The sequence below is a fragment of the Heterodontus francisci genome, chromosome 43 (genome assembly GCF_036365525.1).
Source record: "Heterodontus francisci isolate sHetFra1 chromosome 43, sHetFra1.hap1, whole genome shotgun sequence".
NCBI lineage: Eukaryota > Metazoa > Chordata > Chondrichthyes > Heterodontiformes > Heterodontidae > Heterodontus > Heterodontus francisci.
In genome coordinates, this window is record NC_090413.1 from 11648101 (window position 1) to 11671951 (window position 23851).

The 23851-nt window shown below is 42.7% G+C and overlaps 1 protein-coding gene across 8 annotated transcripts in view; it reads right to left on the reverse strand.

The window, feature by feature from the left end:
- The window catches only part of pbx4 (pre-B-cell leukemia transcription factor 4), a 609025-nt gene that overhangs the window by 75433 nt on the left and 509741 nt on the right, over positions 1–23851 (reverse strand). For 4 of the 8 annotated variants that reach the window (XM_068020886.1, XM_068020885.1, XM_068020889.1 and 1 more), the window contains exons 6-7: positions 21838–21997; positions 19869–20131 (exon numbers count right to left, since the gene is read on the reverse strand). In XM_068020886.1, coding sequence (XP_067876987.1) covers positions 19869–20131; positions 21838–21997 — 423 coding nt within the window. Of the gene's footprint in view, positions 1–8832; positions 8946–19868; positions 20132–21837; positions 21998–23851 lie in introns of all 8 variants that reach the window. The other 4 variants (XM_068020890.1, XM_068020887.1, XR_010970948.1 and 1 more) reach the window with 3 other exon arrangements.

A 23851-nucleotide genomic window follows, 5' to 3' on the forward strand; every position in this document is an offset into this window, starting at 1 on the left:
TGACTCCAGACCCACAACAATATTGTTGACTCTTATCTGCCCTCTGAAATGGCTTAGCAAGCCACTCAGTTCAGTTCAAGCCTTGCCAGCCACGCCCATATCCCGTGAAGGAATAAAAAAAACTTTCCCACCTCACTTTGTACTGTCAGCAATCTTGGATACATTACACTCAGTCCCCTCATCTGTCATTGATATAGATTGTAAATAGCTGAGACCCAAGCACTGATCCTTGCAGTAACCCACTAGTTACAGCCTGCCAAACCAAAAATGATCTTTATTCATACTCTTATGTTTTCAGTCCGTTAGAAAATCCTTAATCCATGCTAATATATTACCCCCAATCCCATGAACTCCAACCTTGTGAACAGCTTAACAAATGCTTTTTTAAAAAATCCAAATATGCCACATCCACTACCCTGTTAGTTACAACCTCAAAAAAAAGCTTTGTCAAACACGGTTACTCTTTCATAAATTTGTGTTGACTTCGCTTAATTGCATTATGATTTTCTAAGTACTCTGTTACCATGACTTTAATAACATATTCTAGTATTTTCCCTACTACTCATGTCAGGCTAGTTGGCCTATATATCCCTGTTTACTGATGTGTTCTGATGAAAGGTCACAGATCTGAAACCTCTGTTTTTCTCTCCACGGATACTGCCAGACCTGCTGAGTATTTCCAGCACTTAGTTTTTATTTCAAATTTCCAGCATCTGCAGTATTTTGCTTTTAGCCTAAAAATTAGAGCTTGGCTTTTCAGGAGTCAAATTAGGGAGCAAATCTAAACACAAAGGGTGGTAGAAGTTCGGAACTCTCTTCTGCAAATGACAATTGATGCTAGATCAATTGTTAATTTTAAAACTGAGCTTCTAGATTTTTGTTAGCCAAAAGCATTGAAGGGGATGGGGCAAAAGTGGTATGTGGAGTTAGGCTGCAGATCAGTCATGATTCATTGAATTGAGGAACAGGCTTAAGGGGCTAAATGGCCTCACCCTGTTCCTATGTTCCTCATGCAATTTGTGTATTTGTAGAAATCACATTTTTAATTGAAGAAATAAATGCCACTATTCACATAACTGTTAAAACTTTCACCTGTTTCTCTTTGATCCAATGCTGGGAACTGTGAAATCTGCAAAGCAATTGTGTCGGAATAATAATTTCAAACCTATCCATGACCTTGCCCCTACCTATCCAGCCCTATAGGATCACTGCGCTCCTCAAACTCTAGCCTCTTGCATTCTCAATGGACATCGCTCCATCAGTGGCGACTGTGCCTTCAGCTGCCTAAGCCCTAAGCTCTGGAATTCCCTCCCTATGCTTCTCTGACACTTTCTCCTCCTTTAAGATGCTCCTTAAAACATACCTCTTTGATACTGTCCTACTACCTCATGTGATTTGATGTCAAATTTTCATTCCTGTGAGGGGCTTTGGAACATTTTACTATGTTAAAGACACTATATAAATGCAAGTTGTAGTCATTTGTGTGTGTGAATGCGTGAGAAAGTGTATGCATGAGAAAGTGTATGTGTGCATTCCTCTTTAAGTGCTGTTCATCTGTAATCTTTTCCAGTTCTGATGAAGGGTCGACACTAGCTACTTTAACTGTTTGCCCTCTCCACAGATGCTGACAGATCTGCTGAGGGTTGACAGAATTTTGTTTTTGTGGCAGCTTATCAGGGCTGTCTGGGCAATGTGGTTTCATGTCATATCTAAGAGATGCATGTGTTATTATATAAGGTTGACTTCCTAGTTTCATATGCTAGACTTAAGACTGCAATCTGACAAAGAAGTTTTGTTCTGTGTATCTCCAACCCCACTAAATAAACTCCTCCACTGGGGAGAGAGTGCAATTACAACGTGTCAAGTTCACATAGGCAATTCCCATAATAAATTTAGAAATAGGAATTTATAATGGAAATATGAAAATAAGAACAAAATGTATGCCTTTCAAATGAAGACAGATTTACATCTGTGCGTCCTGGCCAAATTATCTGCCACACTCTAACCCCACTTCAATTGAACATTACACTTGGTATTAATTCCCTGTGTGCAATTCCAAGGCAGATCGATTGGTATATATCTCTCAGGTATTATGGCCATCTGCAATATGTTGCTGTCACACTTTCAATGCCATGTACAGATAAACCCATCCATTCTCATGTACACTTAAATGGGTATATTCAAAAGGAGGCATTTCAGTGTGACCATTACTGGGCATCAAAGGGAGATGGATGTCCTCACTCACCACCAGGCTGCATCTGAATTAGGGTGAAGGGCATAATCTGTATTTTAAACCAATTTGTTAAAAAGAACCAAGTGCATCATTCAATGGATAAGCAAGACAAGGTTTCAAATGTTAGTTCTGTACATGTCAGAAGTGAGGAGGATATAAGAAAATGAAAATTGACACACTGATTCAGATTATAATGGATACATTGGCCTGCTTAACCCTGTCCTTTTCCCTTGGTAATTTATCTCCACTAGCAATGTCCACTGTTTTTCTGACATTGTTAAAAGGCTATAAAGCTTCAATTATAACTGTATGATGTCTAACAGGTCACTTCCAATGAATGTCAGTAATGTAACCAGTTATTGCAGCTGGTGCTAGAGAATGGCATGTATGCAACAAGCAGCATACCTAAAGTGAGGCCCAGCTCTGTGAATGCACATTGAGATGGATGGTAACTCACAACAGGAAGTAACTGTGAGTTCCTGTTCTTCCCATTTGAGCCTAGGTAAGAATTCCCATGCAGCCAATCACATGCAAATGAAGTAAGCTGCTAGAACACTCAGCAGTTTATTATTAAGTTTTCCCAAGATTCAGCAGGTTCAAATCTATAGCTAAGGCTGCATCCCGACTATACCTTTCTCTCCACCTCTCATCTTCCAAGATCTTCTTGCCCCACCCAATAGCCTGGCACGCCTGAGAGTGCAGCAAGTGGCTGCTCCCTACTACAGGACAGCTTTAGCTGAGCTTTGATGATACAATGGGGGGGAGAGGTTCAATAAGACGTCGTTGGGACACCAAAATACTAGGAGGAGGGAGGAGGAAAGAAAGAATGAGTTTGCATTTCTAAAGCGCCTCTCACAATGTTAGGATGTCTAAAGTGCTTTATAGCCAACAAAGTACTTCTGAAGTGTAGTCACTGTTGTAATGTGGGAAACAGGGCAGCCAATTTGTGCACACTAGGCCCCCATGAACAGCAATTAAATAAGTGGCCAGATAATCTGTTTTTTTTTGGTGAAGTTGGTTGAGGAATAAATATTGGCAAGGACGCTGTGGAGAACTCCACTGCTTTTTTTCGAATAGTGCCGTGGGATCTTTGATGTCCGTCCACCCAAGTGGGTAGATATGATTTAACGTCTCATTTGAATGACATCACCTCTGACTTTGCAACATTCCCTCAGTATGACACTGCAAGTGACAACCTAGATTACATGCTCAAGTCTCTGGAGTGAGACTTGAACCTGCAACCTCCTGTGGTTATTCCCCTGCAAAACAGATATACTGCTTTGGATACTGTTGGGGGGAATGGCCTCTCAGGGGAAAGCAGCAACAGCCCAATTCGTTGCACCATGGTTGCCTCTGCTGCACAGGGGAGGAGTAAAAAGTGTGGGAATGCAACAGTTATAGGGGATTCAATTGTAAGGGGGATAGGCGTTTCGGTGGCCACAAAAGAGACTCCAGGATGGTATGTTGCCTCCCTGGTGCTAGGGTCAAGGATGTCTCAGAGCGGTTACAGGACATTCTGAAGGGGGAGGGTAAACAGCCAGTGGTCATGGTACACATTGGTATAAACGACATAGGTAAAAAAAAGGATGAGGTCCTAAAAGCAGAATATAGAGAGCTAGGAAGTAAGTTGAAAAGTAGGACCTCAAAGGTAGTGATCTCAGGATTACTACCAGTGCCGCGTGCTAGTCAGAGTAGTAATAGCAGGATATATCAGATAAATACGTGGCTGAAGAGATGGTGTGAAGGGGAGGATTTTAGATTCCTGGGACATTGGGACCAGTTCTGGGGGAGGTGGGACAAGTACAAACTGGACGGGTTTACACCTAGGCAGGACCAGGACCCATGTCCAAGGGGGAGTATTTGCTAGAGGGGTTGGGGAGGGTTTAAACTAAAATGGCAGAGGGATGGGAAACTTTTCAAGGAGTCAGTGGAAGGGGGATCAAAGACAAGAACAAAAGACAGTAAGGGGAATAAGAAAAGTGATAGGCAGAGAAATCAAGGGCCAGAATCAAACAGGGGCACAATGAAAAATAGTGGAAAGGGGACAAGTAATGTGAAAAAGACAAGCCTTGAGGCTAAGTGCCTTAACGCGCGGAGCATTCGCAATAAAATGGATGAATTAATCGCGCAAATAGATGTAAACGGGTATGATATAGTCGGGATTACGGAGACATGGCTGCAAGATGACCAGAGATGGGAAATTAACATCCAGGAGTATTCAGTATTTAGGAAGGACAGACATAAAGCAAAAGGCGATGGAGTTGCATTGCTGGTTAAAGAGGAAATTAACGCAATAGTGAGGAAAGATATTAGCTCTGACGATGTGGAATCTGTATGGGTAGAGCTGAGAAACACTAAGGGGCAAAAAACGTTAGTGGGGGTTGTATACAGACCCCCAAACTGTAATGGTGATGTTGGGAATGGCATTAAACAGGAAATTAGAGCCGCATGTGATAAAGGAACATCTGTAATTATGGGTGAGTTTAATCTGCATATAGATTGGGCAAATCAAATTAGTCACAATACCGTAGAGGAAGAATTCTTGGAGTGTATACGGGATGGTTTTCTGGACCTATACGTTGAAGAGCCAACTAGAGAACAGGCCATCCTAGACTGGGTATTATGTAATGAGAGAGGAATAATTGACAATCTAGTGGTGCGAGACCCCTTGGGGATGAGCGACCATAATATGATAGAATTCTTCATCAAGATGGAGAGTGACGTAGTTGATTCTGCAACTAGGGCCCTGAATTTTAGTAAAGGAAACTGCGAAGGTATGAGGCGCGAGTTGGCGATGATGGATTGGGAAACGTTACTTCAACGGATGACGGTGGATAGGCAATGGCAAAGATTTAAAGAGAGCATGGATGAACTGCAACAATTGTTTATCCCTGTCTGGCTCAAAAGTAAAACGGGAAAGGTAGCCAAACCATGGCTTACAAGGGAAATTAGATAGCATTAGATCCAAGGAAGAGGCACATAAATTTGCCAGAAAAAATAACAGACCTGAGGATTGGGAGCAGTTTAGAATTCAGCAAAGGAGGACCAAGGGATTGATTAAGAAGGGGAAAATAGAGTACGAGAGCAAGCTTGCGGGGAACATAAAAACTGACTGTAAAAGTTTCTATAGGTATGTGAAGAGAAAAAGATTGGTGAAGACAAATGTAGGTCCCTTGCAGTCAGAAACAGGGCAATTTATTATGGGGAACAAAGAAATGGCTGACCAACTAAATGCATACTTTGGTTCTGTCTTCACAAAGGAGGACACAAATATCATACCAGAAATGGTAACACAGGGCTTAGTGAGAGAGAGGAACTGAAGGAAATCAGTATTAGTAGCGAAATGGTGTTGGAGAAATTGATGGGATTGAAGGCTGATAAAGCCCCAGGGTTGATGGTATGCATCCCAGAGTACTTAAGGAAGTGGCCCTAGAAATAGTGGATGCATTGGTGGTCATCTTCCAAGATTCTATAGACTCTGGAACAGTTCCTACAGATTGGAGGTAGCTAATGTAACTGCACTATTTAAAAAGGGAGGTAGAGAGAAAGCAGGGAATTATAGACCAGTCAGCCTGACATCGGTACTGGGGAAAATTCTAGAGTCCATTATAAAAGATTTTATAGCAGAGTACTTAGAGATCAGTGGTAGAATCAGGCAGAGTCAGCATGGATTTATGAAAGGGAAATCATGCTTGACAAATCTACTAGAATTCTTCGAGGATGTAACTAGTAAAGTTGATGAGGGACAGCCAGTGGATGTAGTTTATTTGGACTCTCAGAAAGCTTTCGACAAAGTCCCATATAAGAGATTAGCGTGTAAAATTAAAGTGCATGGGATTGGGGGTAGTGTATTGCGATGGATAGAAAATTGGTTGGCAGACAGGAAACAAAGAGTAGGGATAAATGGGTCTTTTTCCGAATGGCAGGCAGTGACTAGTGGGGTACCTCAGGGATCGGTGCTAGGACCCCAGCTATTCACAATATATATTAATGATTTAGATGAGAGAACTAAATGTAATATCTCCAAATTTGCAGATGACACAAAACTTGGTGGGAGTTGTGAGGAGGATGCAGAGAGGCTTCGGGGTGATTTGGACAAGTTCAGTGAGTGGGCAAATGCATGGCCGATGCAGTATAATGTGGATAAATGTGAGGTTATCCACTTTGGTAGCAAAAACAGGAAGGCAGATTATTATCTGAACGGCTATAAACTGAGAGAGGGGAATATGCAACGAGACCTGGGTGTTCTCGTACACCAGTCGCTGAAGGTAGGCATGCAGGTGCAACAGGCGGTAAAACAGGCAAATGGTATTTAGAGATACAGCACTGAAACAGGCCCTTCGGCCCACCGAGTCTGTGCCGACCATTAACCACCCATTTATACTAATCCTACACTAATCCCATATTCCTACCACATCCTCACCTGTCCCTATATTCCCCTACCTATACTAGTGACAATTTATAATGGCCAATTCACCTATCAACCTGCAAGTCTTTTGGCTGTGGGAGGAAACCGGAGCACCCAGAGGAAACCCACGCAGACACAGGGAGAACTTGCAAACTCCACACAGGCAGTACCCAGAATTGAACCCGGGTCGCTGGAGCTGTGAGGCTGCGGTGCTAACCACTGCGCCACTGTGCCGTATGTTGGCCTTCATAGTGAGAGGATTTGAGTACAGGAGCAGGGATGTCTTGCTGCAATTATACACACCCTTGGTGAGGCCACACCTGGAATATTGTGTGCAGTTTTGGTCTCCTTATCTGAGGAAGGATGCTCTTGCTATAGAGGGAGTGCAGCGAAGGTTTACCAGACTGATTCCTGGGATGGCAGGACTGACGTATGAGGAGAGATTGAGTCGGTTAGGATTATATTCGCTGGAGTTCAGAAGAGTGAGGGGGGATCTCATCGAAACCTATAAAATTCTAACAGGACTTGACAGGGTAGATGCAGGAAGGATGTTCCCGATGGTGGTGGAGTCCAGAACTAGGGGTCATAGTCTAAGAATACAGGGTAAACTTTTCAGGACTGAGATGAGGAGAAATTTTTTCACCCAGAGAATGGCGAGCCTGTGGAATTCGCTACCACAGAAAGCAGTTGATGCCAAAACATTGTATGTTTTCAAGAAGGAGTTAGATATAGCTCTTGGGGTGAAAGGGATCAAAGGATATGGGGGGGAAAGCGGGAACAGGTTACTGAGTTGGATGATCAGCCATGATCATAATGAATGGCGGAGCAGGCTCGAATAGCCGAATGGCCTACTCCTGCTCCTATTTTCTATGTTTATATGTAACCTTCTGAAGAGAGGTTTCACTTGGACACCAAAAATAAATCGTCAACTACCAACTATATCTATCAAATTTTTGTCTTTTTCATTCTTCCATAACATATTTTACCTATTTTTGAAAAATGAGGAATGATTACTGAGAAGTGTCGGGGAAAACTGCAGGAAATAAAAAGCTAAAATTCAGTGCTGTATTAAATATTGGGTATGATTCAAGCCGCAGTACAACATAAACAGCCTTTTACCAGTGAAACAGTGGCAGCAATGCACCATAGCAAATGTGACATTCACTTCAGCAGGACAGGACTCATTTTAGATTTTAAATGTATTTCCCAAAGCACTGTCATTCCACTTTCAGCCCTTTCCTTCCAAGTTTTTCTTTCCAAGTTTGTTCTTCATATTAATATTTTCTCTCAAGTTGGAACAGTGGCACTTTACAGCCTATAGGAGTGGTCTGTGTCAGCATCTTGGTTGACCCACCACTTTTATTTAAAGCACCTGGGCCTGGCAGCAGCTACCTCTTACCTGCTTGGGGAAGCTCAGGTTCAAAACTTGCACACTACTTTTACACTATCCCAGGAGTTAGGATCACAAACACAACTACTTTCCTCCTCTCGTATCCTGAAACCGTTTACTCTGGGACAGTTCCCATGGCAGCCAGTTTCCTTCCACTTTCTCTCAAGGATGACCAGTCTTCACTTGTGAGCCTAGACAGACGATTCAACCATGAGCGTCTGCACACACCACTAACACACTTTTTTTTAGAAGGGGTCACCGGCCAGCAACCTGGCTGGTGTATCTTTCAATAGCTTGGAAGTGCTGAGGCCAATTATAACACTGTTGCTGGCATGATTAGCACAGACCAGAATCAAACCTAAACCCCTCAAATTGATGTGGATCACCTGCACATTATTTACCAATGGCACTATCAGGGGACAATTACTCAGGAATATGCCGAGTGGGAAGGCTCACCCAGATGATATTTCTAGTTAAATCAATCACAGCATTATAGTGACAAGTGGTGAATGGAACTAAATAGAGTTGGACCAGCTAATCCCACATACTTCCTGTAATGAAACTGAACACATCAGTCTTTTCAGCAAGAAAGCACAGTGGCATTAGAAGGGCTATATACTCAAGGATCTGGTGGCAACTGCCATTATTCAGCTGGGAATTTGTAGACATTGGCCATTTAGGTCTCCCAAAGTCATCAATTATGTTCTGGCCATCTTTGAAGCTTCCTCTTTTGTGGGTGGGATTTGTTATTCTAATCTCTTTGAAATGTCCCGTACTCCAAATGCATCGTCCTATGCCTACCTGTGACTGCACGTTAGCTCCAACTTGAGAACCCTGGTAAGAATCCCCATTCAGTGACTGCATGTTCATGAATAAGTCTCCAGAGTTTGGCATGTTAAAAGAACCAGAAGAACCTGGAAAGGAAAGAGTCAGGCACCTGAATCACGCACAGATCGCACACAGTATGTCCCACCTTGAGCCAAGCACAGAGATAAGCTGAAAGTGCCAGCAGGAAGTGGTTAGTTGAGAAACAAAGCTGCATGCAGTCAAAATGCCCAGATTAAAATTTTCAGCATGCTCACAATATCTGTTAAATAGTTACATGCATTACGCACCCAGGAGGGTTTATTTTTGTTGATTTATTCATTGACTAAATTGATAGGAGGAAAAATAACTTTTCAGTTAAGAGCAATTAGATTTTATTGTTTAGACAGCATCAGTCCTAGTTTGAGAGTACCCTGAAGAACATTTCAAAACTCAAGACATCATGCAGAATTAGTAACTTCAGGACAAGAATGAAGAAGTCATACAATGCACCTGAACCATGCTCCTCCTCTGTTGTCAGCCCAAAGCTGGTACGAGTCCTCTATAGCTCTAATCTACTGCTATCTGCAGGCTGTGCATAATGTCACTGTTTGCTACAAGAAGCTTAGTCCATGGAAAACACCCAAAAAAAGCTAAATATAGACCAGCACATTTATCTAAAGAATGTTGCAAGAATCAAACTGAGCTGTTACGGCCTGTACATTATAATGGTGCACTTAGTTTAATCTCTATCAAAAGCTCCCTAAAGCTTTTGGCCATAAGTTCACCGAAGCTGGTGTACAGATATACTACTGTTTACAGTCTGTGGCCACAGTAGATCAGCCAATAAGAAGGAAACAGAAATGGATCTTCTACCACAGCTGTGAGCTGTACTTGCAGTTAAGCACCTGGAACAGCACTAGCTCGGGAGGCTAAGCAAGCTGATTACTCCCAAACTGCTGTATATTTGGGCACCACTAAGTGAGAAAAGCTAGTCTGATTGGCTTAAAGCTGCAAGTTCAAATGCAAGGACTAAGGGAGAGTAATATATATTTAAAAGGACTAATGACCACCCTCTCAGATGCACCGAGTGCACCAAATATGGGAGGCGTTTACTCAACACCAATTAGCCACCACAAGTCTAGAGATGAATAACTCACATGCAAGACCCTGGTAAAAGTATAGTTTATGGAAGTCTGGCATAGCAGCTAGCTGTCAATGAAGCCTTGTAGCAGCAGTACAGTTGTACCTTCCACAAATAAGTTCCTAAGAAGCAGTAATATACAAAATGCCACACATCTAAAACAAAGCACTGAGGGTAGCATTCTGCCAATTCAAGTCAACAACATTCCCACATTACATAAGAGATAAATGCACCACCCCCACCCCCCCCCCCCCCCGACCTAACTTTAACATTTTTTTTTATTCGATCGGGGACGTGGGTGTCGCTGGCTAGGCCAGCATTTATTACCCATCCCTAATCGCCCATGAGAAGATAGTGGTGAGCTGCTTTATTGAACAATTGCAGTTCTTGTGGTGTAGGTACACTCACAATGCTGTTAGGAAGGGAGTTCCAGGGTTTTGACGCTGTGACAGTGAAGGAACGGCGATATAGTTCCAAGTCAGGATGGTGTGTGGCTTGGAGGGGAACTTGCAGGTGGTGGTGTTCCCATGTGTCTGTTGCCCTTGTCCTTCTAGGTGATAAAGGGTTTGGAAGGTGCTGTCGAAGAAGCCTTGGTGAGTTGCTGCAGTGCATCTTGTAGATGGTACACACTGCTGCCACTGCGTCGGTGCTGAAGGGAGTGAATGTTGAAGGTGCTGGATGGGTACCAATCAAGCAGGCTACTTTGTCCTGGATGGTGTCGAGCTTCTTGAGTGTTGTTGAAGCTGCACCCATCCAGGCTAGTGAGAGTATTCCATCACACTCCTGACTTGTGCCTTGTAGATGGTGGACAGGCATTGGGGACTCAGGAGGTGAGTTACTTGCCGCAGAATTCCCAGCCTCTGACCTGCTCTTGTAGCCACAGTATTTATGTGGCTGGTCCAGTTCAGTTTCTGGTCATCGACATTTTCACCCTCTGACTCTGCCAAAGGCCACAGGATAACAATGCCGGTGATAGAGTTGAATACCGCCTGAGACCGCTTTTCAAGGTGAAAATACAGGTACGGAGCACGCAGCTGAAAGCTGTTGTGGAAATCCTGGATGTGGGAGGGGAGTCGCCCCAATCAATCCAAATATATCAATAGTATGTTTGATAATTCCAGTTGTTACATGACAAAAAAAGCCCTGAGCACAATGTTCAAGTCTAGTGTAGCACGCTTATTTTCTCTATGGTAGAGTGAACATAAGAAATGGGAACTGGAGTAGGCCATTTGGTCCTTCAAGCCTGTCCACCATTCAATAAGATCATGGCTGATCTTCCTCAACTCCACCTTCCCACACTATCCCCACATCTCTTAATTTCCGTAGTAACCAAAAATCTATTGATCTCTGTTTTGAATATATTCAACGGCTGAGCAGCTACAGCTCTCTGGGGTAGAGAAGGGAGAGTATTGGCTTGAGTTAGAATGGTGCTGTCCCTTGGCACTTGCACTTTTTCTCAGACCTAGCACTAATCCTAAGTGACCTGCTTGTGGAAGAAACAAGATTTGCTGCACCTGTGCTCTGCTTTGTCTGTGCTTGGCAGATGGACACAATGAGCTGTTAGTCCAATACAATGGCACATTGAGCATTGCGTCCAGGAACCTGACTGGCTGATCCTCTAGGCAAATGTGAAGAATGATGTTGTCCCTTCACGTTGCTGCTTTTAGTAAGTGGATGATATTGCAGACATCACCTGTGGTATGGGGAGATGGTGGTGTAGTGGTAATGTCACTGAACTAGTAATCCAGAGACTCAGGCAAATGTCCTGGGGACATGGGTTCAAATCCAAACACAGCAGCTGGTGGAATTTAAATTCAATTAATTCATCGAAATCTGGAATTGAAAGCTAGTCTCAGTAATGGTGCCATGAAACTATCATTGATTGCTGTAAAAGCCCACCTGGTTCACTAATGTCCTTTGGGGAGGAAATCTGCCATCTTTACCTGGTCTGAACTACATGTGACTCCAGACCCACAGCAATGTGGTTGACTCTTAACTGCCCTCTGAAATGGCCTAGCAAGCCACTCAGTTCAAGGGCAATTAGGGATGGGCCACAAATGCTGGCCTTGCCATGAAAGAATAAAAAAAAACCTGGAAGTAGCCAGAGCCCCGAGAACAGAGGGCCATGGTCACCTTGTTAGCCACCAACAACACCATCCCTATGTTTAAGATTGGCTGCAGATCTCCCTGAAGCAGATGGCATAGCTCTGTAACTGCCTTCCTCATAAACCTGAATCTCTAGAGGTAGCGTTCCACAGTCATTGCCCAGGTAGCTACGCCTGGGCCTGTAGATATGATGAGAGGCGCAGCAATGTGTGTAGACCAAGCACATCCTGTGTCCTCTGACAACTCTGGCAGTCTTCTCTGCTTATGTTCATTCTGCTCCCACTGTTGTAATGCTATAAGCTAACAATTTCTAGGCTTTAGTGAGTAGGAATCTTGATTGGCTTCCAACAGTTAAAAGGAAAACTACCCCAACACAATGTAGTATGTTGCCAACCACATTCAGCATGCAATATCAGCAGAGTGCAAAGAAGTTTTCTGAGGATAAAGTACTAAACATATGGACTGCTGTACCCCTAATTATCAGTAGTCCATTGTTTAGGCTACATTGAAAGCAGCAATGTCACCCTTTAATCTTTCACAATCAGTGACCATTCCTCGATGTCTCTTTGTCCAAATCAAGAATCCAGTACCTCAAGCACATATACCGAACACTTGAAAATGCTTTGATTCCCAACAAGCAAGAAACAGGATGTCCTTTAACATTATTTAATTATGGGTAAAATTGGGGCATTGCATTTAATTAGCAACTGAGTGACAATAATAATGGGGCTTGTATTTCTAATGTCATTTACTGCCCAGTATGGGTGAGCAAGTCAAAACCCAATAAAAATCCCACAGTAATTTGAATATTGCAATCAACGTGTGAAAGTCAGAACTCTGGGAATTGCTCCTCAGTTGCCAAGTGCTACAAGTTCCAGGCTTCAAACTCATGGTAACAACTTCAAATGTAGTATCCAAAGTTTACTTTGCTGCAAAAAATGCTTAGCCAATAGTTGGTTGATAAGGTAGTGTGCATCAAGCACAATCCTTTGAGTTGTTTATTCCTGTTAATGAAAGAACATACCGCATTGATTCTCTGGAACTGAAAATTCAGCGTACCTGTATTTTTATTTTTTTCTTTAAGCAGGAAGAGAATTTAGAATTACCTCCATAAAATAATTGTTAACAGCAATCAATATAACTTCATGATCAGCTGCCAAGAGACAAGATGCAGGCTGGTGTTCTTCTCTCTCTCCCCAACCCCACTTTCCTGTGTTACAGCAGCAATCAACACCCCACCACAAACAGATAAAGCACCCCAATGCAGGGACTAGAGTTGACAGGACTGGCAGCCTAGTGGCGTTCTATTACTTGATATAGAGGTGTCATAACATGCAATTTCTAAATGAACACCTCATAATTTATTCTATGGTAGTTTCAGAAAACGCAGCACACTCTGGGTATCTTTACAGCAAAACATATTCATAGTAAAATAATTTCCTCTCCTACTTTTTCTCTTGCATTTTCCAACTATCATCACGATCTTGGCCAAACTCCTCTTTCAGATTTCCTCATACAGAAAAAACTCTGCTGTTCCTTCCTCAGCACTTGCTATTTTCCATGCTTCACTTGAGATGTCTCTGATGGTTTCTCAGGCAGCAGATCTCTGCCTAAACAAAGTATTATACTTCCCTCCCAAAGAACTGACTGGACATGTAAAATGTACATTCGCTTTTCAGGTTAGTCAGTCACGTGAAGTGCCATGAAGTGAGAATACTACAATGCTATTGGATAATTAAGTTTGGGCAGCTCTTAAAACTTCAAATTTCCCTACCCCATGACATTTATAAAATCAAACTAGTGCAAATGAAGTAATATAGAAACATAAATGAATCTTCTGAAGACTAATGACTTAAAGATCTTGTGAGCTAATGTAAAATATACATTAAAGTTTGAAGTGACTCAGTGGCTTAGTTGGGAAAGACCGCATGTAGCTGAGCCACACAAACCTGAAAATCCCAGTTCTGATTCCCAATTTGGTGCTGAATTAGCGAGGACTGTCTTCACACTCTTTCTTGAATAAGGGTCACATTTGCAACTCTCCAATCCTCTGGCACCAGCCCCGTATCTAGGGAAGGTTGGAAGATTATGGCAAGCGCTTCTGCTATCGCCATCCCCACTTCTTTAGCAACCTTGGATGCAAGCCACCGGACCAGGCGACTTATCCACTCTAAGGGCATGCAGCCTTTCCAGTACATCCTGCCTCTCAATGTGCACCTCTACCATCTCTGCTTCTACTAATATTTTGTCAGCATCCTCTTCCTTAGCAAACACTGATACAAAGTACTGATTAAGTATTCTAGCCTTGCCTTGCGCCTCTAAGCATATAATATCCTCTTTGTCTCTAATAGGCCCATCCCACCTCTTACAACCCACTTACTATTTACATGCCAGTAGAAGATTTTTGGCTTCTCTTTTATGTTAGCAGCCATTCCACTCTTATATTCTCTCTTTGCCAGTCTTATTTTACCCTTCACGTCTCTCAACTTACTGTATTTGGGCTGGTTCTCATTTGAAGAATTCAGCTGACGTATCATATACCTTCTTTTTTTTGTTTCATCGTATTCTCTATCTCCATCATCATTCAAGGAGCCCTGGATTTGGGTTCCCTACCATTCACCATTGTTGGAATATACCTAGCCTGTACCTGATCTAACCAGAGTAGCCTGAGCAGCATCGAGAGCAGGAACAGGCGAGAGAAGCCGGGAGATAAAAGCAGCCGCGGCCCGAGACCAGAAGCAGCGGCGAGAGCGGTGGTGGAGAGAGTGTTCCCTTCTGTGGACCTGCTTGACCAGCAAAAATCGAAGTGGGACGTCACAGGAGAGCTGGTGAGTGATTGGTGGGTATTTCTTTCTTCCGTGTCTTGTGTTTTTTTTTGTAGTTTTGGCCACGTGATTTAAATCAGGCGACGTCATTACAGGTTAAGAGTACACTTAAATAGTTCTTTTTTTAAAAACACTGAGATCCAAATTAATGAATTAAATAGAATAGAGATGGCTGGGCAGGCAATGTGTTGCAGCTGTAGTATGTGGGAGCTGGTGGAAGCCGGTGCGATCCACGGTGACCACATCTGCAGCAAGTGTTGGCTGCTCGAGGACCTTTGGCTCAGAGTTGATGAGCTGGAGTCCGAGCTGCGGACACTGCAACACATCAGGGAGGGGGAGAGTTACCTGGACACTGTGTTTCAGGAGACAGTTACACCCCTTAGATTAACTACCTTGAATTCGGCCAGTGGTCAGGGACAGGAGGGTGTGACTGCAAGTGAGGCAGGTATGGGGATCCAGAATGTAGCTTTGGAGGAGCCTCAGCCAGTGCCCTTATGGAATAGGTACGAGGTTCTTGCTCCCAGTGTGGACGAGGGCACAGACTGTAGGGAGGATGCGCGAACTAACCACAGCACTGTGGTTCAGAGCGCCATTCAAGTGTGGGGAGAAAAGAGAAATGTAGTTGTAATAGGGGATAGCATAGTTAGGGGAATAGATACTGTTCTTTGCAGCAAAGATAGAGAGTCCCGAAGGCTGTGTTGCCTACCTGGTGCCAAGGTTAAGGACATCTCTTCTGGGCTGGAGAGGAACTTGGAGTGGGAGGGAAAAGATCCAGTTGTCGTGGTCCACGTAGGTACCAACGACATAGGCAGGACTAGGAAAGAGGTTCTGCTGAAGGACTATGAGCAGCTCAGGGCCAAATTAAAAAGCAGAACCACAAAGGTAATAATCTCTGGATTACTACCTGCGGCACATGCAAATTGGCATAGGGTAAATAAGATTAGAGACGTAAATGTGTGGCTCAAAGATTGGTGTGGGAGAAATGGGTTCCGATTCATAGGACACTGGCACCAGTACTGGGAAAAGAGAGAGCTGTTCCGTTGGGATGGGCTTCACTTGAACCATGCTGGGACCAGTGTCCTGGCGAATCGTGCAACTAGGGTTGCAGATAAGGCTTTAAATTAAATAGTGGGGAGAGGGTTCAATTGAAAGGAAGTTTAAAAAGTCGAAAAGTAATGAGAGAGCAGAGGTGCAGGATAGTGAAGGAGCATGCATTAATCAGAGCGACAGGAAGGGACAGAGAATACAAGCACAAGAGTAGGTAAAAATGGTAAAAAGTCAAAGCTTAAGGCTCTTTGAATGCACGTAGCATTTGTAACCGGATAGATGAGCTGATGGCATAGATAGAAATAAATGAATATGATTTGACAGCTATCACTGAGACGTGGTTGCAGGATGACTAGGACTGGAATCTTAATGTTCAAGGATATTCGACGTTCTGGAAGAATAGGCAGAAAGGAAAAGGAGGTGGGGTAGCTTTGTTATTAAAGGAAGGGATCAGTGCAGTTGTGAGTAATGGTATAGGGGTAATAGATCGTGATGTAAAATCAGTTTGGGTGGAAATAAGGAATAGCAAGGGAAAGAAATCACGGATGGGAGTGGTCTACAGGCCCCCGAAGAGTAGCCTCTCTGTAGGACAAGATATTAATCAGGAAATAATGGAGGCGTGTAAGAAGGGCACTGCAATTATCATGGGTGATTTTAATCTGCAAATAGACTGGACAAATCAAATTGGCAAGGGTAGCACGGAAGACAAATTTGTAGAGTGCCTCAGGGATTGTTACTTAGAGCAATACGTTGCAGAACCTACCAGGGAACAGGCTATTTTAGATTTGGTATTGTGTAATGAGATAGGATTAATGAGATCTCGTAGTTAAGAATCCTTTAGCGGGAAGCGATCATAACATGGTAGAATTTCAAATTCAGTTTGAGGGTGAGCAACTTGGGTTTCAAACATGTGTCTTCTTAAACAAGGGCAATTACAGAGGTATGAAGAAAGAGTTGTCTAAAGCGGGCTGGGAAGATAGACTACAGGGTAAGTCAGTAGATGAGCAGTGGCAGACTTTTAAGCAGATATTTCATAACACTCATCAAACATTTATTCCAGTCAGAAGGAAGGACTCGAAGAGAACGATGAACCAGCTGTGGATAACAAAGGAAGTTAAGGAGAGTATCAAATCAAAAACAAAGGCGTACAATGTGGTGAAAACGAGTGGTAGGCCAGAGAATTGGGAATTTTTTAGAAACCAGCAGTGGATGACTAAAAAACTAATAAAGAGGGAGAAAATTGATTATGAGAGTAAATTGGCAAGAAATATAAAAACAAACAGTAAGAGCTACTATGGATATATTAAAAGGAAGAGAGTAGCTAAAGTAAGTGTGGGACCCTTAGAGGATGAGACCGGGAACAGGGAAATGGCAGATAATTTAAACCAATATTTTGCCTTGGTCTTCATGGTTGAGGACACTATAAACATCCCAAAAATAATAGACGAACAAGGTGTAAATGGGAGGGAGGAACTTGTAACAATCTCTATCACGAGGGAAAAGGTGCTTGACAAGCTGATGGGACTAAAGGCAGACAAGTTGACCTGATGGCCTGCATCCAAGGGTTTTAAAAAAAGTGGCTGCAGAGATAGTGGAGGCATTGGTCATAACATACCAAAACTCACTGGATTCCGGTAGGGTACCAGCGGATTGGAAAACTGCTAATGTGACACCCCTATTCAAGAAAGGAGGGAGACAGAAAGCAGGAAACTATAGACCAGTTAGCTTAACATCAGTCATTGGGAAAATGCTAGAGTCCATCATTAAGGAAGAAATAGCAGGACATTGAGAAAAACAATCAGAGTCAACATGGTTTTATGAAAGGGAAATCATGTTTGACAAATTTGTTAGAGTTCTTTGAGGACGGCACAGTGGTTAGCACCACAGCTCTTGCGACTCGGGTTCGGTTCTGGGTACTGCCTGTGTGGAGTTTGCAAGTTCTCCCTGTGACCGTGTGGGTTTCCTCTGCATGCTCTGGTTTCCTCTGCATGCTCTGGTTTCCTCCCACATGCCAAAGACTTGTGGTTGATAGGTAAATTGGCCATTATAAAAAAATTGCCTTCAGTGTAGGTAGGTGGTAGGAGAATTGAGGGGATGTGAGAGGGAAAATAGGATTAGTATAAATGGGTGGCTGATGGTCAGCGCGGACTTGGTGGGCTGAAGGGCCTGTTTCGGTGCTGTATCTCTCCATGACTTGATATAACAAGCAGAGTGGATAAAGGGGAACCGGTAGATGTAGTGTATTTGGATTTTCAGAAGGTGCTTGATAAGGTGCCACATAAAAGTTATTGCACAAAATAAGGGTATTGGGGGCAATGTATTGGCATGGATTGAGGACTGGCTAACACACAGAAGACAGAGAGTCGGGATCAATGGGTCTTTTTCAGGTTGGAAAGCCGTAACTAGTGGGGTGCCACAAGTATCAGTCCTAGGACATCAACTATTTACTATCTATATTAATGACTTAGAGGAAGGGACAGAGTGTAATGTATCCACAATTGCTGACAATACAAAAATAGGTGGGAAGGCATGTTGTGATGGGGACACAAAGAATCTGCAAAGGGATATAGATAGGTTAAGTGAGTGGGCAAAAACTTGGCAGATGGTGTTCAATGTGGGAAAGTGTGAGGTAATCCACTTTGGTAGGAAGAATAAAAAGACAGATTATTATTTAGATAAAGACTACAAAATACTGCAGTCCAGAGGGATCTAGGTATTCTTGTGAATGAAACACAAAAGGTTCGCATGCAGGTGCAGCAAGTAATTAGGAAGGCAAATGTAATTTTGGCCTTTATTGCTAGGGGTTGAGTTTAGAAATAGGGCAGTCTTGTTACAACTGTACAGGGTGTTGATGAGGCCACACCTGGAGTACTGCGAACTGTTTTGGTCCCCGTATTTAAAGAAGGATATACTAGCATTGGAGGCAGTTCAGAAAAGGTTCACTAGGCTGATTCCTGGGATGAAGGGGTTGTCTTATCAAGAACGGCTAAACAGGTTAGGCCTTTATTCATTGGACTTTAGAAGAATGAGAGGTGATCTTATAGAAACATATAAGATTTTAAGGGGGCTCGACAGGGTAGATGTTGATAAGATGTTTCCACTAGTGGGGGAATCTCAAACTAGGGGACATAGTTACAGAATAAGGGGGCACACATTTAAAACTGAGATGCGAAGGAATTTCTTCCCTCAGAGGGTGGTGAATCTCTGGAATTCTCTGCCTCAGAGGGTTGTGGAGGCTAGGTCACTAGATGTATTTAAGGAGGAAGTAGATAGATTATTGAAATCTCGGGGAGTCGTGCGTTATGCAGAGCAGGCCCGAAAGAGGAGTTGAGGGCTGGGGCAGATCAGCCATGATCTTATTGAATGGCGGGGCAGGCTTGAGGGGCTAAATGGCCTACTCTTGCTCCTATTTCTTATGTTCTTATGTTATGTACTTCTCTTCCATTTTGACATTCTACTTTAGATTGTTCCTTGCTCTTCTCCATTACTAGTCTAAACCTTATGATACGATGATCACTCTTACCCAAGTGTTCCTCCACAAACACTTGGTCCACCTCATTCCCGAGCACCAGACCCAACAATGCCTCTTTTCTAGTTGGGCTGAGAACATACTGATCAAGGAAGTTCTCCTGAAAACATTTCAGAAATTCCTCCTTCTCCTTACCCTTTACTTTAACATTATCCCGATCGATAATTGGGTAATTAACGTCCCCCAATATCACCATTCTATAGTTCTTGCACCTCTCTGTGATTTTTCTGCAGATTTGCTCTTTTTTAAAATATATTATTTCACGGGATGTGAGAGTTGCTGGCTATGCCAGTATTTATTGCCCATCACTAATTGCCCTGAGAAGGTGCTGGTGAACCACCTTCTTGAACCGCTGCAGTCCATGTGGGGTAGGTACACTCACATTGCTGTTAGGAAGGGAGTTCCAGGATTTTGACCCAGTGACAGTGAAGGAACGGCGATATTGTTCCAAGTCAGGTTGGAGGGGAACTTGCAGGTGGCGGTGTCCCCATGCATCTGCTGCCCTTGTCCTTCTAGGTGGTAGAGGTTGCGGGTTTGTAAGGTGCTGGTTTCCAATAAAACTCCTCCATATACTTGAAAAGCTCAGGCAGTGTGGACATGCATCAATATACATCAAGAAACTATATGGGGAGATATCGCCACTTGCTGATCAACAACCAGTAAAGGAACAAAAAAAAAAGAATACAATCAATAACTAGAAAGGTGCTTTAACCTGATGAAAAGAAACACTGCAATTTTCTATCTACAGTCAGCGGAAAAGCAGTTAGAGACAAGAAAGAAAAAGAAACCCCAATAGGACCAGTGGCAAAAGGCAACAGATCTGAATTCCAGTCAGGTGCACAGTTCACTTTTTGCTGGGTAACATTGTTGATGCGACCAATATACGAAGCATCATGCAGGAGTTATGCAGCATGTTTTAATTCTTTTCTGGTAAACCCAGAAAAGAGGATACGTGTGGCACATGTATGAAGGAGAATATACAACAAAGGCCAAGTTGAGGGAATTGCATAATATTTGCTGCCTTCTGTGTCTCGTTGTTGAGGCATTATCTGTATTGTGTCATAAAAGCCTGAATAGAGTGCACTGCTGGGTAAAAGTACATCCAATATCTGATTCCACCATTTGGTATTGCTGGGTGGGTGGACAGGCAGAGGAAGATCGTTGTACTTAGGCGCCATCGCAGTCCTTCCCCACACCTCTCAAATAATGGCCATATTTCATACATGTTGACACATGATCATTGCTTTTACAGACTAGGTAACTATATTTTGGGTCTCAACTTCCTTCCAAAGCCAAGTCAATGAGAAAATTAAGAGACGACTCCACAAATCCCAAGGCAGTTCTCTGCAGTGACATCACAACAGGAAATCGACTCAACATCCACTTCCAACCCCTCCACCAGCCCCAGTCATTGTCAGGGGAAAGACCTCCAGACAGCCTCTAAATATGAGTTTCAACAGATAAATCAGAACATAAATTAATAAAACATACTGATCCTTTAACATGCTTGGCTTTATGTGAATACTGTGTTGAAGATCTTCATTCAGTCATTGCTAACTCAATCTTATACTGACCAGGCTTGTCGGTACATAATACTAGATGCGGTGAACAAGCAGTAGGTAATAAATGCACTCATTTCATAATCCAGAAATAAATCTTATGGCATGACATGACCAATGGTTACTTTATTACTGTACCTACTATACTGTTGTGTGGGATAAATATAGTAACCAAGTTGCGAGCTGTGGGATAAGCAAATATAATTTACTCATGGGACATACGTAGCTCGAGCCCAAACATCTTTGCAATACCACTCAATTAATGCTTCTTGCATGCTTCTATTGGAAAATATTCCTTTAAATTACTTGGGGAAAAAGGTAGCAGCTCTGGATTGTAAAGAACCAATATCTGAAATGTTGTGGATCATTGGAACAGATACCCAGAGGTACCTGCTCCCATTTTAAAATGGTGTGCAATTGGCCAGATGAACAGGTCAGTCTGCAAATTCTGATAACACCAACATTATGAAGCATGCTACGAGGTATACCTTACTTTAGACAAGCCATCCGAATTAAACAAGCAAATAATGCAAATAACATCATTTTGACAATGAATAACACCCTTCGAAAAAAGAACTGTACTTATGCAAAATGCATAAGTGTTTGTAATGCTTACTCCCCAAATATAACTGTCTTTCAATAACAAATGGGATCATTGAAATCTGACAGTTTGAATGATGTTCTTAGAACTAATGGTGTTTCTCTTGTAACTGGAATATCTCAACAGCTGATCCCACAAGCAATACTCTGCCTCTCTATGTGTAGACATGCAAGATTGTCAGGGATGCTTACCTGAATTGGGTGTGGAAGGGGAATTTGCCTGACTCCCTTGGTGAGCTACCACAGTTGTGGCATCTGCTGCAGTTTTGGCTGCATAAAGATTGGCCTCCTCTTGGAATTTGCCGATGTTTTTCTTATACCTGATTCTCTTATTACCAAACCAGTTCGACACCTGTTGTTTGAAAGACAAGGTAAATTAATGAAACACATTCAATTAATCACATCAGAGAAAACAGGAAAGAAATTAAAGGCAGAGCAAATTAGCAGATTGTGTAAGATTCCTTACAATGTTGATTAAAATCATTAAAGGATCTGCCATTAAGTGAATATCAAATGGCAAGTTACTTTCCTAACAGTATTTCTGAAATAAGGATATTTTGCTCCTCCGTTCCTGAAGGTGCAAACTGATGCTTGAGAGTAGCTCCATGGTTATCAGCTCCTCTCCAATGCCATGTCAAAATGCAAAATCTTCACTGAAAGCCAAGAAAGCAAGTGTTCAAATTTACTTTTTCACAGGGGGTCATCACCCAACATCTGCTTTTCTGCAAGGATCAGTGGATAGTGAATAGGAGGAAGTATAATAGCGTATTTTTCCCCTTCATAGCCCAGAGTTCTGAAACCAATTGTAATGTCTTACTGCTATGCCCAACTGAGATCAGCTAATTCAGCAGACTGGAGATCGAAGGTGCGCCATTCCTGTTCAATTCTGGGGCACTTCCATTACTATAGTTTTTCAGTTTTTTGCTTACCTTGAACATCAAATGTTCCAGTCAATGTAACTGAGGAGGCTCCTCATATTACTGCGATTAGAATGCTACTTGCCAATATAGCACATAATAGGACTGAAGTGTATTTTTTCAGTTGAGCCCATATGGAGACGATGATTACACATTTATTAGTGATTTTACATATGTGAAGGGCTGCTCCACACTCACCTTCACACACCCTTTTGGGTCTTTAGCTTCTATGAGTGGCACCTTTTATTTAGGGCAGCCCCAAGCCCCAGACCTTTCAGTGAAAAGGAGCAGCTCTAAGATGAGAAAAGCACTCTTCCCATACATCTGCCCAATCTCAGATTTTCTTTTTTGTTTTGGTAGATAACACTGAGGTCCTACAAAGCATTAGTGTGATGTAGGCATTGAATTTATGGAACTTCATGCCAAATCACACTTGCGTGGACAGAAGATCAGATATAAAGAGCAAAGTGGCTGATGTGAAAATCTGAATCCATCTTGGGAAGGGAACGAAGACTCAAACAAATGGATTTTAAGATTTGAACATGGAGTAAATGCGTAGGTTAAGATTATTTTCCACCATGAAATCTGAAGCAGCCGTGGACAGGATAGCAGCAGAGTATGGAGAAGAGAAATAATAGGTCATAGACAGACAGGTGAAAGGGCAGATGCATGGCAGATGAAATTTAATGCACAGAAGAGAAATAAGACCTGCTTGGTGTGCAATAAATCTGTACTTATCTTGCAAGTAGGGAGGAGCCAATTATGCTGTTATCAAATTTCTCGTGTGTCACCACTGTCCAGCTTATATCCCATCTAATGAGGCTGAACTTGATATCAGATTCAAGTAGATAGCCAAATTCAAACTTGCCTTTACATAGCAGTTCTCAGTCAGCAGGTTATGGGTTCAAATCTGGTGTAATACTGAGGGAGTGCTGCATTCTCAAAGGTGCCATCTTTCAGATAAGACATTAAATCAAGGCCCTGTCTGCTCTCTCCGGTGGGTCTAAGAGATCCGATGCAACTATTTGAAGGTCAGGGGAGTTCTCCTGGTGACCTGGTCAATACTTATCCATCAACCAATATCACTAAACCAATTATCTGCTCATTTATCTCATTGCTGTTTGTGGGATATTCCTGTGTGCAAATTGGCTGTTACATTTCCTTATACGACAGCAGCGGCCACACTTCAAAAAAGGAGTTCAGGGGCTGTGAAGTGCGTTGCGACATCCTGAGCACAACAAAGGCCTCATCTATAAAATCGGTATTGATATATATTAATGACATAGTCC